The sequence below is a fragment of the Rhamphochromis sp. 'chilingali' genome (genome assembly GCF_963969265.1).
Source record: "Rhamphochromis sp. 'chilingali' genome assembly, chromosome: 20".
Classification (NCBI taxonomy): domain Eukaryota; kingdom Metazoa; phylum Chordata; class Actinopteri; order Cichliformes; family Cichlidae; genus Rhamphochromis; species Rhamphochromis sp. 'chilingali'.
The window spans coordinates 8,189,037-8,203,609 of record NC_137947.1 but is presented as its reverse complement, the minus strand read 5'-3'; the positions used below and the strand labels follow the sequence as shown (position 1 = coordinate 8,203,609).

The following is a 14,573-nucleotide window of genomic DNA, read 5'->3' as shown; positions in this document are numbered from 1 at the left end:
ATGGCCAAGCTGAAGATTCATGCTAACATCTGGTGTCCTGTCATTCCCACTGCCCTGAAAGTGAAGGCTACAAAAAAGCCACAGAACAAAACTGCAAATTTTGTGGACCATTTTTATTAAATATTATCTGCTTTTCTTGTGTTGTTTCCAGTCAAACTTTCTTTCCCATGTATGTCTTTTAACACGTTAATCCCACTGCTAAGCAATACTTGAAAGGGGCTGTCAGAGTTCTTCACTTCAGGTTGTATTACTGTGATGTGCGAGTAAAGAATTGAAGCTGATTTTGGAATCTTAAAAAGTGGAGCACATCTTTTAGATTTCTGCTTCTCTATGCATAGAGCGAGGGAAGCCTACACCAATTTCCACTTTTGAAACTCTGAAATCAAAAGATGTATGAATTTAATTTGTCCCCGTTTGGAATCACTAGAATAACTCGGGTTCGCTTTCTTCTTTAAAAACGAAACAGAGTAAATCAGGTAAGTACAGTTCACTCACTTTTCTGGTCTTCTGCAGGTGTTAAACTAGTTACTGTCCCTCAGGTGTTGATGGAAACACTGGCAGAGCTGCTTTAACCTCCTTCACACAGAGTGCTGACACAGCTTCGACTGACAGGTGGAATGGAGAAGTAATAAAAGTCGAGCTCATTTGCTGGCACGTTTTCGGGTTTCGTTATGGGACTTGTGACCCACTTCTATTTTCCTGGCTTCATGCCTGAAGTCTTAGTGTTAGGAAACCATGTGGAGCCTTGGCACTTTTCAGTAAGCCGTTCAGAAAGGGTTTCCTGCAACAGAGACCCTTTTATAACAGAATTTTTACTCATAAAGACAGAAATGTGAAGTCTTGTTTTCTATAAAGTATTTATTTACAGTATGTGTTATTTAAGAAAAAAAAGAAAAAGAGCTTATATAGTTGATTTTTTTCAGCCATGATGAGCAGTTTCAGCACCTCTCAAACACTTTGTAGAGATCGGGTAAGTTGGCAATCTGCAGCACAGTGCCATCCTCGCTGAAGCTCTTCGGAGGACTGAAGAGGGTTCGGAAAGCTTTAAAGATGAGGTGTTCGACTTTCCACCGCCAAGACTTCACCTCAGTGCCCTGAAACGTCACGAGCGTTACACCTCACACGAGACAAAACAAGGTCCATAACTGGCTGGACAATTTCTGCAAAGTTCAGTATTCACACCTGCTCCTCTCCTGGCTCGGCCTCCAGGATGTACTGCTTCCTGATGGAGTAGAACATGCTGCACTCTTTGCTGAAGTCTCTGAAACAGTCCTTTTCACCGTCCCAGTTCACCTGCACGACATCGCCGCACAAAGGTCTTCAGTTTGTGTTTCCAGAATTGTAGCTTAAATGGAGAGGCTATGATTTAGGTTACCTCAGTTGCCAGGCGCAGGATGAACATAGGGAGACCCTCCATGACTGGGGTGTAGTTGTCGAGGAGTAGCGGGAGTCCTAGTAGGTTTCCTTCCTGTTGTGGGTGTGTTTTGGGTTTGGTTTCTTTTTTGGTTATAACATGAGTTCGAACAATGTTGAAATGCAAGCAGAAATTATCTAAAGAGAATATTTCTGACCTGGTCTATCTCCATGGAGAAGTAGTCCTCTAGCATCTCCGCTTTCTTTTTCAGGAAGTCCACTATGTACTGAGCCAGGCCTTCTTTGGGACCGTCCTCTTCAGTCCAGCCGCTCTCCTCTGACTCCAAAGCCAACATGGCCAAGTCATAAAGAGGTGCTGGGGTCTGAAAACACATTATCCATCATTAGGATCCACACAGTGTTTTCTAATCACTGACGTTGTACACTTTACTTACAGACAGTCTGAGTACACCGAAATTTCCAAAGTCATAAATGAGTATTTGGTAGAAAAGCTCCTGGCTGTAAGAGAAACACATTATCTGACATAAAGCAGCAGCACCAGCTTGAAAGAGCAGAGCTGAACAGAGTTTTTTCACGGTTCTCACCTGAGTTTGTTGGTGTTGAGCAGGTAGAGCTTAGTATGATGTTGCACCAGAGACCACTGGGGATTGACGCAGCCCACAAACGAGTGGTTCTGCATCATTTCTTGAAGGCCTGGAGAGAACGTGCATGAATAAAACATGTTTGGCTTTGTTTTGTTATGTAAATCACAAAAACCGCTCTTAAAGTTCATCAAGAAAGGGTTTATTTGAGACATGCTGAGAGGTCGAATGAATCATTACGAGAGCATGATGTAGCAGCAGAAGAAGTTGCGTAAAGCTGGTTATGAAAAACGACCTGGGCCCCGGAGCAGGAAGTCAAATCAGTGGAACATTTTAGAGAGTCAAAGAGGTTCTTATGTTAGACTGCTCAGTTTAGCCGGGATGGAGATTCCCCAGATCTGATTTGGCGCTAGTGCTCAGAGGTACAGGGCAGGTTTTGTGACGCCACACCTTTATGTGTGTTCTCTGTGATCTCAGCTCTCAGCTCTTTGATGCTGTTCAGTTTGATGAGTCGTCTCTTGGGCGTGGCTGCAGCCGTCAAGTCCTCGCCTTCTTCCTGCTGCTGCTCTTTCTGCTCTGTCCTCGGTCGCTTCCTGTCTCACAATAACGCACACAGACCCAATCACACCCGGTTACATTAAAAATGCTGTGGGACTTAACAGGATGTGCCAATGATCATACATGTTAACACACATTTAGTTGCAGATATTTGTTGTCTTAAAAATATAAAGTCTACATGTACTCCAAGATTGGACTGGATGACTTTCTTTGTTGGCCACTTGGGGGCAGAAGAAACCAACAGTATTCATCTGGAGTCATGTTTCTGCTAAGCTAACTCCAATATTTATCCTTTCTTTATCTACTTCTACAACAAGGAGGAATATGTGGCTCTGAAGCTGCCAGATGTTTGACTTTTCTTGTCTGATTTGTCACAGCTGTTTTGTGCTGCGTAGTTGGCTCACTTTAAATTTTGCCTGAAACTCTTTAATCACCCTTTACAGCTCAGGAATCTATCTATGAAGGATCTTCGGTGTTCATGTTTTAACAACTGTCTCGCCAAAACTCTTAACAATCTGTTATTCAGTCTCACCCCTAGATGTCAGTACGTTACAGTCAGCTGAATTCTGTTTTCTTACTCCTCCATATTCAAGTGAATAATGCAATAATGCCAGCTACAGTTGCTGCTGTAGGACAAACATCTCTGGCCGTTCATCTGTAGTGAGTGTGACTGTCACTCCACCGTTTACCGTCAATATGTGTCCACGTCTATTTACTCTGGCGGAGGCTGTAAAACTTTGTGAAAGGAGTCTGATACCACTTGGTGAGTCAGTGAAAATCACTCCTGTGTAATCACAGCGATAATGAGCTGAGTTTTTGAGGATATCCTGAACCTTTCTGTTGATAAGCGCTGCTCTTTTTTCAGCTGTTAGCTGTTGTTAGCTGGCGCTGAAAGTGAAACTTTCTTTAAAGTGGATCTAAAATCACTCTCACAGGTAGTGAATAAACTCTTTTACAATCTGAGTTTAATCAAATAGTTTATCAGAGGGAAAGTGTGATTCTTAGGATACTCGAGCCTGGTGGTACACTAATTACCTCATGTATGTGTGGCCAATCTTTAGCCACATACATAAACACATGTCCATCTCAGCCACTGTATTCAATATGACTGGGCAACATGGCAGCTTTCACAAACCATCGCCTGCTCCTATGTATTTTATTCTATTTCTATATTAATTCTAATTTAATGAGAAAGCAACACTTTGTTGGAAGACATATTGATACACTCCTCAATGCATATTTAAGAGCACAGCGTTCTTTTTTTCAGTTAAATAACCTTAAAAAATGACATGCTGTAACTTTAAATGCCAGTGTTAGTTAAACACAACACTGCTTTTGTTACTGATTGGCCCTAAGGGTGATGTCTCATCAGTGAGGGCTGATCCATGTTTACTTTTACATTCTTCTTTCTGCTCTCTTACACAACTCATTTGCTGCGGGTCAATGTTCAGATTTGCTCACAGTGCAGGATCAATCGTACATTAGACTTGTCCTGATCTAACTTGCAGAAATTCTGACAGGATTACACTTAAAGTTACTCCCTGACTGAGTCTTTAATCCCTGCTGACTCACACAATCTAATGCTGCTACTGCTACTGCACATATGTCATTCACCTCTGATTATCAAGAGCACCGACGCTGCCTTGTTCCTCGCCCTTTGGCACCTCTGCTTCCTGTTCAGCCAGCGCCTCCAGCATGTCTGAGTCATCTACATCGTCTATCTCTATGCTGTCCGCCTGGATGGCTTTGATCGCAGTCTGCCCACTGCTGGGACCAGCAGGCTCGGGATCAGGGAGCGGCTTTTCTTTTGGTTGGAGGAAGGCATCTAGCTTCTGTGTGCGACAGTCGGTCCTCACCATCTGATGTGCGTAGACTCGCTCGCTAGACTCCGATGTGGTGCTGGAGGCCTTAACCTCAGTGTTACCTGAGACTGACAGTCCCGGCAACAACGTCTACACAAAGACAGAGATGGGCACAGACTGTAAATGACCTGGTGGTAACTTCCACTGCTGAAAGATGAAGCCAGGGCAAAAGCCTTTCATACAAATGTTGTCACTTGTGGTTGCAAAAAAATAAAGATGGAGACAGGAACGCTAAATTTGAGCTTTAAAATAAATGCAGGAAATTAAAGCGACTGTATCCATCTTTTATCTACAGTCTGCAGTAAACACGTGGCGGTGCACAATACGTCAGATAATGTGGACGTGAAACAGTAGGGGCACAGTAAGAAAGAGACCTTGTCACTTCATACCTGAGTGAAATATGTACGTGAGGAGTTGGAGCCCAGGAGTTTGCTCTCGATGTGCTTCTGAACGCTCTCGATGACACTGTCCTCATGCAGGAAGTGCACTTCATGTTTAGTGGGATGAACATTAACATCCACATTCTGAGGAGCGATTTCTAAGCTGTGAAAGTTAGAAAGCAACAGTGATTCAAGGTTGTAACTCAAGAAACAGTGTTAGAAGAGTCCTAACTGTGATTCAGATATGTCAATAACAAGCAACAGATGGTCTTTCTTGATGCAGAGAAGCCCTTTGACCAAGCTGAACAATTTGGTTTAGGTCATAATTTCATTAACTCCTTTAAGGTTCTTTTTAATGGCCCTATGGCAACTGTTACAGCTAATGTGGTTAGGTCTAAAAACTCTTAAAAGAGGAAGCCAACAGGGCTGTCGCCACTATTATTCAGTCTGGCTATAAAGTCGTTAACTGATACAAAAAGATGTGACCCTGCAGTCTGCAGGATTGTAATCGGTCAGGATCTTCATAAGATTACTTTATATGCTGATGATGTTTTATTATTCTTGTCTAACCCTACAAAAAAATCAGTAAATTGTCTAATAGAAGTGAAACATTTATTTAGCACCTTATCTGGTATAAAAATGTATTTCTCCAAATCTGAGGCTATGTCAGCAACAGACACCCAAATCTTTTACTTCCTCCCCTTTAGAAATGGTCTCTGATGGGTTTCGTCTACTTGGGTATATTTCCAACATCCCAGTTCGATCAGATGTTTAAAGCTTATTTATTCAATAAGATTAAGCAAGATCTTGAACTTTACAACTCACTCCCTATGTCCTGGTTACACGGGGTCTCACTCTATCAAGCGAGGATGATTCAAATAGAAAAAAAAATTTAAAAATATAAATGAAAGTTTCATCTGGTCCAAAAGATGGGCACTCATAAAGAAGTCAACTTTGCAGCTTCATAGAATTTAGAAAATATCAATTGAGATGTCTTCTTCAATTTAGCTTTATATTGAATCTTCAGCGTCTAAGCATCCTCTTTCAAACCTAATTGTTATGAAGAATATGAAAACTGTAAAAGATTGGTGTAGGAACCCAATCACAATAAAAACACTCAAGGACTGGAGGGAATGGATTGCAGTGAGAACTGAAATAACATCCATCTTCCCCAACTGTTACCAATCCGGATTTCTTACCAGGTCATTTAAACAATGGACTGTGAGGTTTTCTTTTAGAGACCAACTGGAGAATGTGGTCCTACTGACCTTTAATCAAATAGAGCAAGAATGTAAGACAGGAACAACCTCTTGCATTACTTTCAGATAAGAGACTATGTCAATAACAAAACCGGTCCACTAAACAAGGTCAAGGACTCTGACACTGAAATTTTCTACAAGGAGTAATGTTTCAGTTAGCGTGTTGTACAAAATTCAGAGGGTGTACTCTGGGACCAGGACAACTGAGACAGACCGTTGGCAGACTTTTCTTTCACACAGCCCCTTTCAAACTTCAAGTCTGCCACTTCACTTTAATGTTGTAAGTGTAAAATAAACTGTCTTACACACATTTGAGTTCTCTATGAATTGCAGAAAACTGAATTGAAACTGAGCTCAACCTGCTGTCTCTTCTCCTTGATCTCCCAAATATTTACATCTGTCTTTTCTGTGGCAGGAAAAAAATGTACTACTTAAGAGGATTTCTCATTAAACTCACTCAATCACCAGGCAGCACTGGATGATACTGGAACACACGCGTCATTATGTGCCTGGTCCAGTTTTAACAAGTTTTTAACAAGAACCTTTGCATAAAACTTCAAGCGATGGTCAAGCTGTGATAACTGAGTTACAAGGATAGATGAATGTCAAAAAGATGTGTGTCTTCCCCCTGCTAAGCCTAACTATTATTGTTGTTATTAACAGATGTACGACTTAAAAAAGCAAACACACACACAAAGCCACACAGGTAAAGTACATTACCTCAAGTAAAGGAACGGGTGTGTGTTCTTGGGGAGATATGCAGCATAAACTGTCTCAATCGCTTTCTTCAAAGCGCTCGACTCCACCAGACGATCTGAGACATCGCAGAAGACAGCTTCATTTCACAGAAACACAGCAGCTAACAAGATTAAATGCTAACTGCTGCGTTTCCAGTAAGTTTCTGTGGTACGTACGGTTTATGAACAGGATCAAAATGCATTTCTTGACTGAATAGTTTGCGTTTGAGATGTAGCCTTTCATCTTATAAGCGAGCTTCTGATCTTCACAGGCAACCTCGATCAGCTCCCTGGGAACATACCACAGAGCCGGTCATGCAATCAGCTCAGAGGTGAGAAGAGGTTGCATAAAAAGCAGCGCTCATCAAAGGAGATTTGCCGGAATACCTGCTGACTGCGTTGCCAAAAATCCCTCGAATATTATCCACTACAGACGCATTGGGAAGAGTCCTTACGTCTGCCACGGTCTCTCCTTGCTGGAAAGAGGAGTCACAAAAACAGACAGCAAATAGTTTATTTGAAGAAAACTGCTTCGCGTGCTTGAGGGAGGCATTTAATTTAAATGAAAAATAAAGCACATCTTACCTTTTTGACAGAGAAGCTTTTTCCTGAGTTGTGTATGGCGTACCTGCAGAGTAAGACAATGTTAACAAGTTGAAGCAAATTCACCAAGAATCATGAGAGACGAATAAAACCCACACCTGCCGACCACTTCTACAATCCTGGAGTACTCATCGCTCGGGCTCTTTAGAGCTTTTCTCCTGGTGGAGACGTTATAGAAAAGATCCTCCACCTGCAATCAACAAGAAGAGCAGCTTCTCAGCATCTATAAATTGTATTTTAGAGAACAGCTCATCTGCAAGGAGAACTCACAAGGATCTGCGTTCCCTGGTTTCCAGCACATGGTTTGGGAGGGCCTTTTAGTTTGCCATCGCTGTAGTTGGCTCTGCAAGAGAACACAACCAATTTATGAGAGAGCTGACATCCTAGTTGTTTTGTAGCCTTTAGTAAGGCTTTAGAGCAGATAAGGAATGCAACAGTACCTGTAAGCGCACTTTGCATCAGCAGTCTTTGTGGTTATGGTCACATGGGCAACATGGCTTATACTAGCAAGGGCCTGCAGACAAGAACAAACACAATAAATGTAATGCAGAACAAATTAATACAGTGAAGGCAGACAGAGGTGCACAGCTCACCTCTCCTCTGAATCCATAGGTTGCGATACTCGAAAGGTCCTCAAAAGTTTGAAGTTTGCTCGTGGTGAACCTCTCACAAACGATTTCCATGTCCTCCTTCTGCAGTAGTGAAAAAGAGTTTCACTTGGTACACAGCATATTCTGAACAAACTACCATAACGTCACCAGCAGGGTCATTCTGAGGCAACCCTTCATACTGACCCTTAAAATTTGAAGTGATTTTTAATCAAAGCCAAACAAAGAATTTTGTTTTTCATAGCATAAATATGTCTGACGTAACATAAAACATCATTTGTAAGCTTGTTTGTAAGCTTAGGCACTCATTCAGTTTTAACTTCATGCATTCAGTTGTTATAGTCATATATCATTGTATGCTTGTTCCTCACTGCGGTGGGAAAACTAAAGCCTGTGACAAGTAATTATGAGTAAGTACTATGTAATTCTCCATCTGGTCAAAACTAAGATTTATACAATTTAACAATACATCGCCGTGGGTTGGAACATGAAAATCATGTCATTTTAATTACATTTTCTTGAAAAATCAATCCTTTTTTTAAAAACTTATATTACTTCTCATTTTGTCATATTTAATGTTACCAGAAATTACTGGGGCAAATTGTTAGAAGACATGAAAAAATGGCTGTAGTTACAAGAAAACAGCTCAAGTATAAAATGTTCAAATGTGTTAACAAGTACACTTGAGTTGGTGTCTTCCGTCTTTCAGTTCAGGGAAAGACTTAGCACACTCAGTGACAGAAGAAAACCAAAATAGCTTAACCCTGACTGCGTAATGATGAAGCAGAGGCCACCCAGCTAAAAGGGCGGGTCACCCACCCTGATGCCAGTGCCGTTGTCCTGAATTTGAAGAAGTTTCAGTCCGCCGTCTTTCACCGTCACCTGAATGCTTGTGGACTTTGCATCCAAACTGGAACAATTGTAAAACACAAAAGTGTATTTACCACAGGGTCACACTGCACGCTAAGAGGAGACAGTTACAGGTCTGTTACTATGTTACACGTGATGTAAACAGTCACCCCGGCCATGTATGGCCACCTTTAATAATCCCGCTACTTGGATATTTAAGTCACTAGTCGTACAGTGACTTAAATATCCTAACGTTAGTGCTCACGTTATTGAAACTGCTCTTTATATAGCTGCTAATTTACCAGTTTTCAATCATTTCTTTAACGGCGTTGGCAGGACGCTGAATAACTTCTCCCGCAGCAATGCGGTTGACAACAGTCTCGTCGAGCCTCCGGATAACTCCCGCCATGTTTACAGAGCTGCTGACTTCTAGTTTGGTTAAAGAGCAGGCAGAATGTGCGAGTACGTAAACATATGGAATAAACGGTATTTATTTAAGCTAAAGTGCAGCATTACTGCTGTACACGAAACTGAGCACGCTTGTGACCAGAGAGGAAGCAAACAAATAGACCACTCACTCCGCCTGAAAATGTCAGAGTATGTCAGAAGTTATAATGTCGGTCCCTCAAATACCTCAATGACCGTTATAATAAACGTTTTAATCTCTTTTAAAAAATAAACTATAATTGCGGAGAAAATTTTTAGACATAATTTTCAATTTATTTAGATAAAGGCACGCATCTTCCTAAACACACAATCTTCGACGACAGCGCGGGTAGAAGGCGGGGGCGGTGACTACGTCCGGCTGTAGAGCTACGTAATTCCCGAAAAGTCTTCTTCGTTGGCAAATATTTTTGAAATACTGTAGCCTAGCGACCCGTAACGGTTGTGTAATCATGCTTTTTGAGGAGTAAACAGTTATTTTTGTGAAAAGCTAAAATAATTACGGTTATATAGTTCAATTACAAATATGTTTGCAGAAAATAAATGGCAATTATGTGTTTTACTTTCTCCCCCCCCCCCCCCCCCCCTTTTGTTTGATCTATTAATCAGAATCAGAATCAGAATCAGAATACTTTATTGATCCCTGGGGGAAATTATTTTTTGTTACAGTGCTCCATTTTAAACCAACATTAAGACAAGACAGACAATATGCTAACTAAGAATAGTACAATATATACATATATATACATACATACATACATAAGTCACTTATAAATAAATATTTGGAAAAGAAACATGTGTAGTTGTAGCAGCAAACAGTGTGTTAAGTGGATGCGTTGTACAGGGAGATGGCCACAGGCAGGAATGATTTCCTGTGTCGTTCAGTGGTGCTTTTCGGTAATCTCAGTCTCAGTCTATTAGTGCTGAGACTGGTAGACAGATAATACTGTGGGTCTTTGCCATGCCCATTTCTGGGTTGTACAATTTTGAAGTGTTTACTTAGGCTTAAGGTAATAAATAGCTTAAGTAATTAGCCATAAATACCATTACATAATGAAGTCCTGAGAACTGCGCCCTGGTAAAGATTGGTCTACAAAAAGGTCAGGGGTCACAACCGCTTACAGAATTGCCCCCAAAAAGCCTGGCTTCACAATCACAGACCTACTGTATAACAACATTACATTCATTTAAGGGAACCTTAGCTTCATCTTTTGCCTTCAGCAATTTTCAGCATAGGCTAAAGCTACTTGGGCTTCTCCCTTATTCCCAAGAGGTAACCACATATGGGTAGCTCAGCATATTTGATTTGGCAGAGTTTTTTCTTTTCTTTTTTTAATGCCAGATGTCCTTCCTGACAAAATCCCAAAGGGATGTGTGTCGCCTCTAATGATCTAAACAGGGATCTTTCGCTTGTGAGGAAATTGCGTAAACCGCCATGCTGTTGAGTGAATATATAACATAAATGGCCAAAGTAACATTAAAAAGCGATTTATTTTGATGACCTTTTTTAGAAACAGTATTGCCAAAGCATCAAAATAACATACATCCAAATATCTGAATAGTACACAGTAATCGTTAAAATAGCAAAATGTATGGTATAGTACGTACAATGCAGCTCCATAACGTAGTTGTTTATATATTCACCTATGAAGTGAAAGGTCTATGAAAGATTCCAACAGAGGCAGAAATCCACTTGGGATTGCATCAGGAAAGGGCATGCTGTGTAAAAATCTGCCAAATCAAACAAGGAGAGCTGCCTGTTTTTCACATGGGAGCAGCTGACAGTAGCATATACAATATAAACCTGCTATGGCATGTACAGAGGTAAAGACATTTGACCTCTAAATTCCAGAGCCTTGTTCTGTATGAGTACAACATTCCCACCAAATAGTTTGTATGTTAAATACTTCCACTCCACCAGAAGACTTAACCCACAGTGGCATGGTCTGCGTTGTATAATATCAAATGTTCAGACAAGGCAAAACTAAATAATTACTAAATTACGTATTTTAAAAGGTAAAACTATTAGGCATTAGCGCAGTTTTCTCCCCTGTACTCTTGGCTGATTCACCTTTGAGGCCCTTGCCTGTGCACATAGTTGGCCAGACCACAAACTGCCTGCATTCCTCACAAAGCTGCATGCCTTTCGGCCGGTGGGCTACGGCAGAACAGTGGCGGGAGTTCAGAATCTTCCAAAATGCAAATCTTCTCAGATATTTTATGAGGATTTATTTTTTCATGAAAACTAATCTAGGTTACATGAACCCTCTGTGATTATGACACTAGGTGCCAGAGTTATGTTGCTATGCTGCTACGTTATGTTGCTGCTACGTTTTAGCCCCAAGCAGGGTGACCTCAATCGGATAAAATGCTGTGAGAAAAGGCCTTGTGTCACCATTCAGATAGTACCCTGCACTAGAGTTTCTCAGCGCACCCACTGCAATCTGAAATAAATCCAGGCTGGATTTTAAAATTTGTAGTTTCATTTGAAAGTTAAGAATGGGTTTCCAGCAAGAATTAATGAAAATACTCCAAAATCTCAATCCTGAAAAGCAGATTGTCCTCAAACACCTGCAGGAAAGCAAACAGAATGAGGTAGCAGTGAAAAACACATACTGGGTAAGTTTCTGCCACCCTGTACCCAGGAATCTGCATTTTGTTATATCGCCTAGAGTCAAATATGGATTATAATGGAGGTCTCAAACAAAATATATTTCATCTACACTTTTTGCTGAGGTTTAAGTTGCAGTGAGAAACCATGTGAGCTCAGTTCTCACAGAGCCACGTAATATTTTCCACCTGAAATCCTGCTTGGTTTTGTAAATCCCCTCAGAATCTGAACCAGGCTATTTCCGTGTAACCGTTTTTTCATTTTTATGCAAAAGTATATGCCTATGCAAGCAGCCCCGAGAGCTAACTCGGCAGGGTTTAGAAGTTCAGCAGCTCGTTGTGCCGCCTTCTTGAGCCTTTGCCAACTCGACTTCAGTGCCATCAAACAACTAATTGCAGGCGTATGCAAACAAAGGCCACAAAAGAAAATGGAACAACCTAAGAGGTCACTGGAAGTATGAAAGGAAGTCATCTTGGCAGAAATGTGACTCTAATGTTTGTCTTACTTGTGATTTGCTTATTCTGTGCTTTCTAGGCTCTTTCTGCAGCTAAACCTTGAAGGACTGCGGTAACATCGATCACTTTATGCCAAAGGAAAAGCTATAGCTGTGTGCTTGAGTCTGAGATGTACCGTGGGGACTTGATGTCTATTCAGTGTCCCTGACTCAGTGCAGGACATCCCAGTATGCAGTATTTCAGCAGCAGGATGTACCACAGGATGCAATACAATAGTGCTGGAAATAACGCAGGCATGTAAAAAAAAAGAGTAAATGTAAGCAAGATGTAAGGCATTATAGCTGCTCCCTGTTTTTTTTTTTTGTTTGTTTGTTTTTGCATCTTTTCCACTGGCAGACAGCATGTATAACATCATTGTGGAGAGCTACCCTCCCTGCAGTAAGTCTGTGTCCTGTCTCAATGTAATCTCAAGTCCTGGATGAGGTCAGAGCTGGTTGTGCATTACTCCAGTCAGTAATTGCTCCTATTTTTCTCAGAACATTTCCTCTAGTGCGACATAGTGTAAAGTGCTGATTACAGCTCTGCCACTCCTGTGGCGACCTGCCACACGTAAAGACAGGCACAAGCAAGCACGCATGTTAGTGTAGTTGCACACGGGACATGCACACACACGCAGCTTTGTAAGCCAAAGCGTGTCCAAAGTGGATTCAAAAGGTAGACTTAAATAAACTTTTCTCTTGTTGCAAGCTGCAGACACACACAGAGAAAATACTCTAAAAACACAAACACTGTCAACAGGTGAAATGACAGGCAAATGAGATGCACACCTGCTGCTGAGCACCCTGGGAAATGAGCTCAGCACTGGCCTAACACGGCCTCCACGTACGCCAAACAACGTGGATCCATTTCACACCTTCAAGTCGCTCTCTAGACATTCTGCACTGACACAAGCCTGCTGTTTTGTTACATCTGTGTGTTTATATCTACACCTTTTGTCACCAGCAAGTTGGTAATCTCTGGCTTAATGGAGATAAAAACTGGTGACAGGGGGTTGAAAGAGTACATTATTGTACTCTTGATGTGGGAATGCAATAATCTGCGGAATTTGCCATCCTCTCAACAAGTGACAAAGATAGAGGAGCTAGTCTTTGCTCAAATGACAAGGTTTGTCCAACATGGCACAGATCCAGAATCCACCCAGATAAGAGTGGCCATCTAATTTTATCATATTCAAGAATTTCATAGGCTGAATCTCATCTGGATATGGATGAATTAAGCAAAGCAACGTTAACACGTTTGGAAATGTGCTCAGCCCATTGTCTGCAGACTTTCATTAACTTTCATCATCTCTTTAGCCAAGCATGATCTCACCTCTTTGAGAACCACTAAGACTTCCTGTGTCCCTCCGTGACAGTATGCGCCCAGAAATGGATTCAGCAGCTGCTGCTCTTCCTTTTCTCTTTGTTTTCTCACACTCCATTTTTTTCTCTAGTGTCAATCTTCCTCTTCCTACATGCTCTCCTTATCAGCACAATAGCCTCAGGACATGTTATAAACAACAGATGAACACATGGCTTCCTACATAGAGGTAAAAGAGAGGAACTTCAGCCAAAAACTCAATCAAATCATTTTGTGTTTAACCATTTCTGTGGTTGAATTTTAAATATAATCAACATTACGTGTCACTACTGGAGTTATCACTAAATACAGAGTAAATAAAAAATAGATGAAATGTGGATGTCTCAGTTTTGCATGTTATTCTTTTTGTCATGTATGGCAGTGCCACAATCAGGTGATTAAATGAATGTGATTAGTATAAACTAAATTTATACCACTCAAGTAAATTAAATTTGACCAGATTCAATTACACTTCATGTTTCACACTGTTCTTATGTAACAAATAATATTGAAAATTTACATGTCTTCACATTTTTTTGAGTGTGGCAATAGAATACAAGGTCAGGATATCAACAAGAGTCATTTCTGTACATGAACGTACATAAAAAAATGTTGTCGAAACCACAGATGTTTAAATATTACAGTGTGAATTGATGTCAAACAAGAATCGGAGCAAAGCACGGCCATTGTTTAGCACCTTCAGGCTGGCTTCCATCCCCACAAACTCGTCATGCTAAAATACAAAGCAAACCATTTTTACAGCCTAGTTAAAAAACAAAAACAAAACAAAGATGTCCATAGCTTATTTCCCTTTTCATGACAACTGTGAATGGAGTGAATTTGTATATAAGTCA

At 40.9% G+C, this 14,573-nt stretch overlaps 1 protein-coding gene across 1 annotated transcript; it reads right to left on the bottom strand.

The window, feature by feature from the left end:
- Positions 1–143: 143 nt before the first annotated feature.
- mlh1 (mutL homolog 1, colon cancer, nonpolyposis type 2 (E. coli)) lies at positions 144–9,584 on the bottom strand. Its single transcript, XM_080868581.1, has 19 exons — positions 9,114–9,584; positions 8,782–8,872; positions 7,948–8,046; positions 7,795–7,868; positions 7,625–7,697; positions 7,453–7,544; positions 7,337–7,379; positions 7,139–7,227; positions 6,929–7,041; positions 6,735–6,828; positions 4,765–4,918; positions 4,128–4,465; positions 2,406–2,548; positions 1,959–2,067; positions 1,809–1,872; positions 1,572–1,736; positions 1,376–1,468; positions 1,183–1,293; positions 144–1,094 (listed from the first exon to the last, which is right to left on the bottom strand). The coding sequence occupies exons 1-19, from the start codon at positions 9,218–9,220 to the stop codon at positions 939–941; spliced, it is 2,208 nt and encodes a 735-aa protein (XP_080724707.1). The 5' UTR covers positions 9,221–9,584; the 3' UTR covers positions 144–938.
- Between the last annotated feature and the right edge of the window lie 4,989 nt (positions 9,585–14,573).

What these genes read in the sequence shown, in the direction of transcription:
- mlh1 (XM_080868581.1), bottom strand. Translation starts at nt 9,220, where the DNA reads ATGGCGGGAGTTATCCGGAGGCTCGACGAGACTGTTGTCAACCGCATT. An exon ending in TTTGGCAACGCAGTCAGCAG is followed by an intron (nt 7,042 to 7,138) that starts GTATTCCGGCAA and finishes GTATGTTCCCAG; the next exon opens with GGAGCTGATCGAGGTTGCCT. An exon ending in TCGGTGTACTCAGACTGTCT is followed by an intron (nt 1,737 to 1,808) that starts GTAAGTAAAGTG and finishes ATGTGTTTTCAG; the next exon opens with ACCCCAGCACCTCTTTATGA.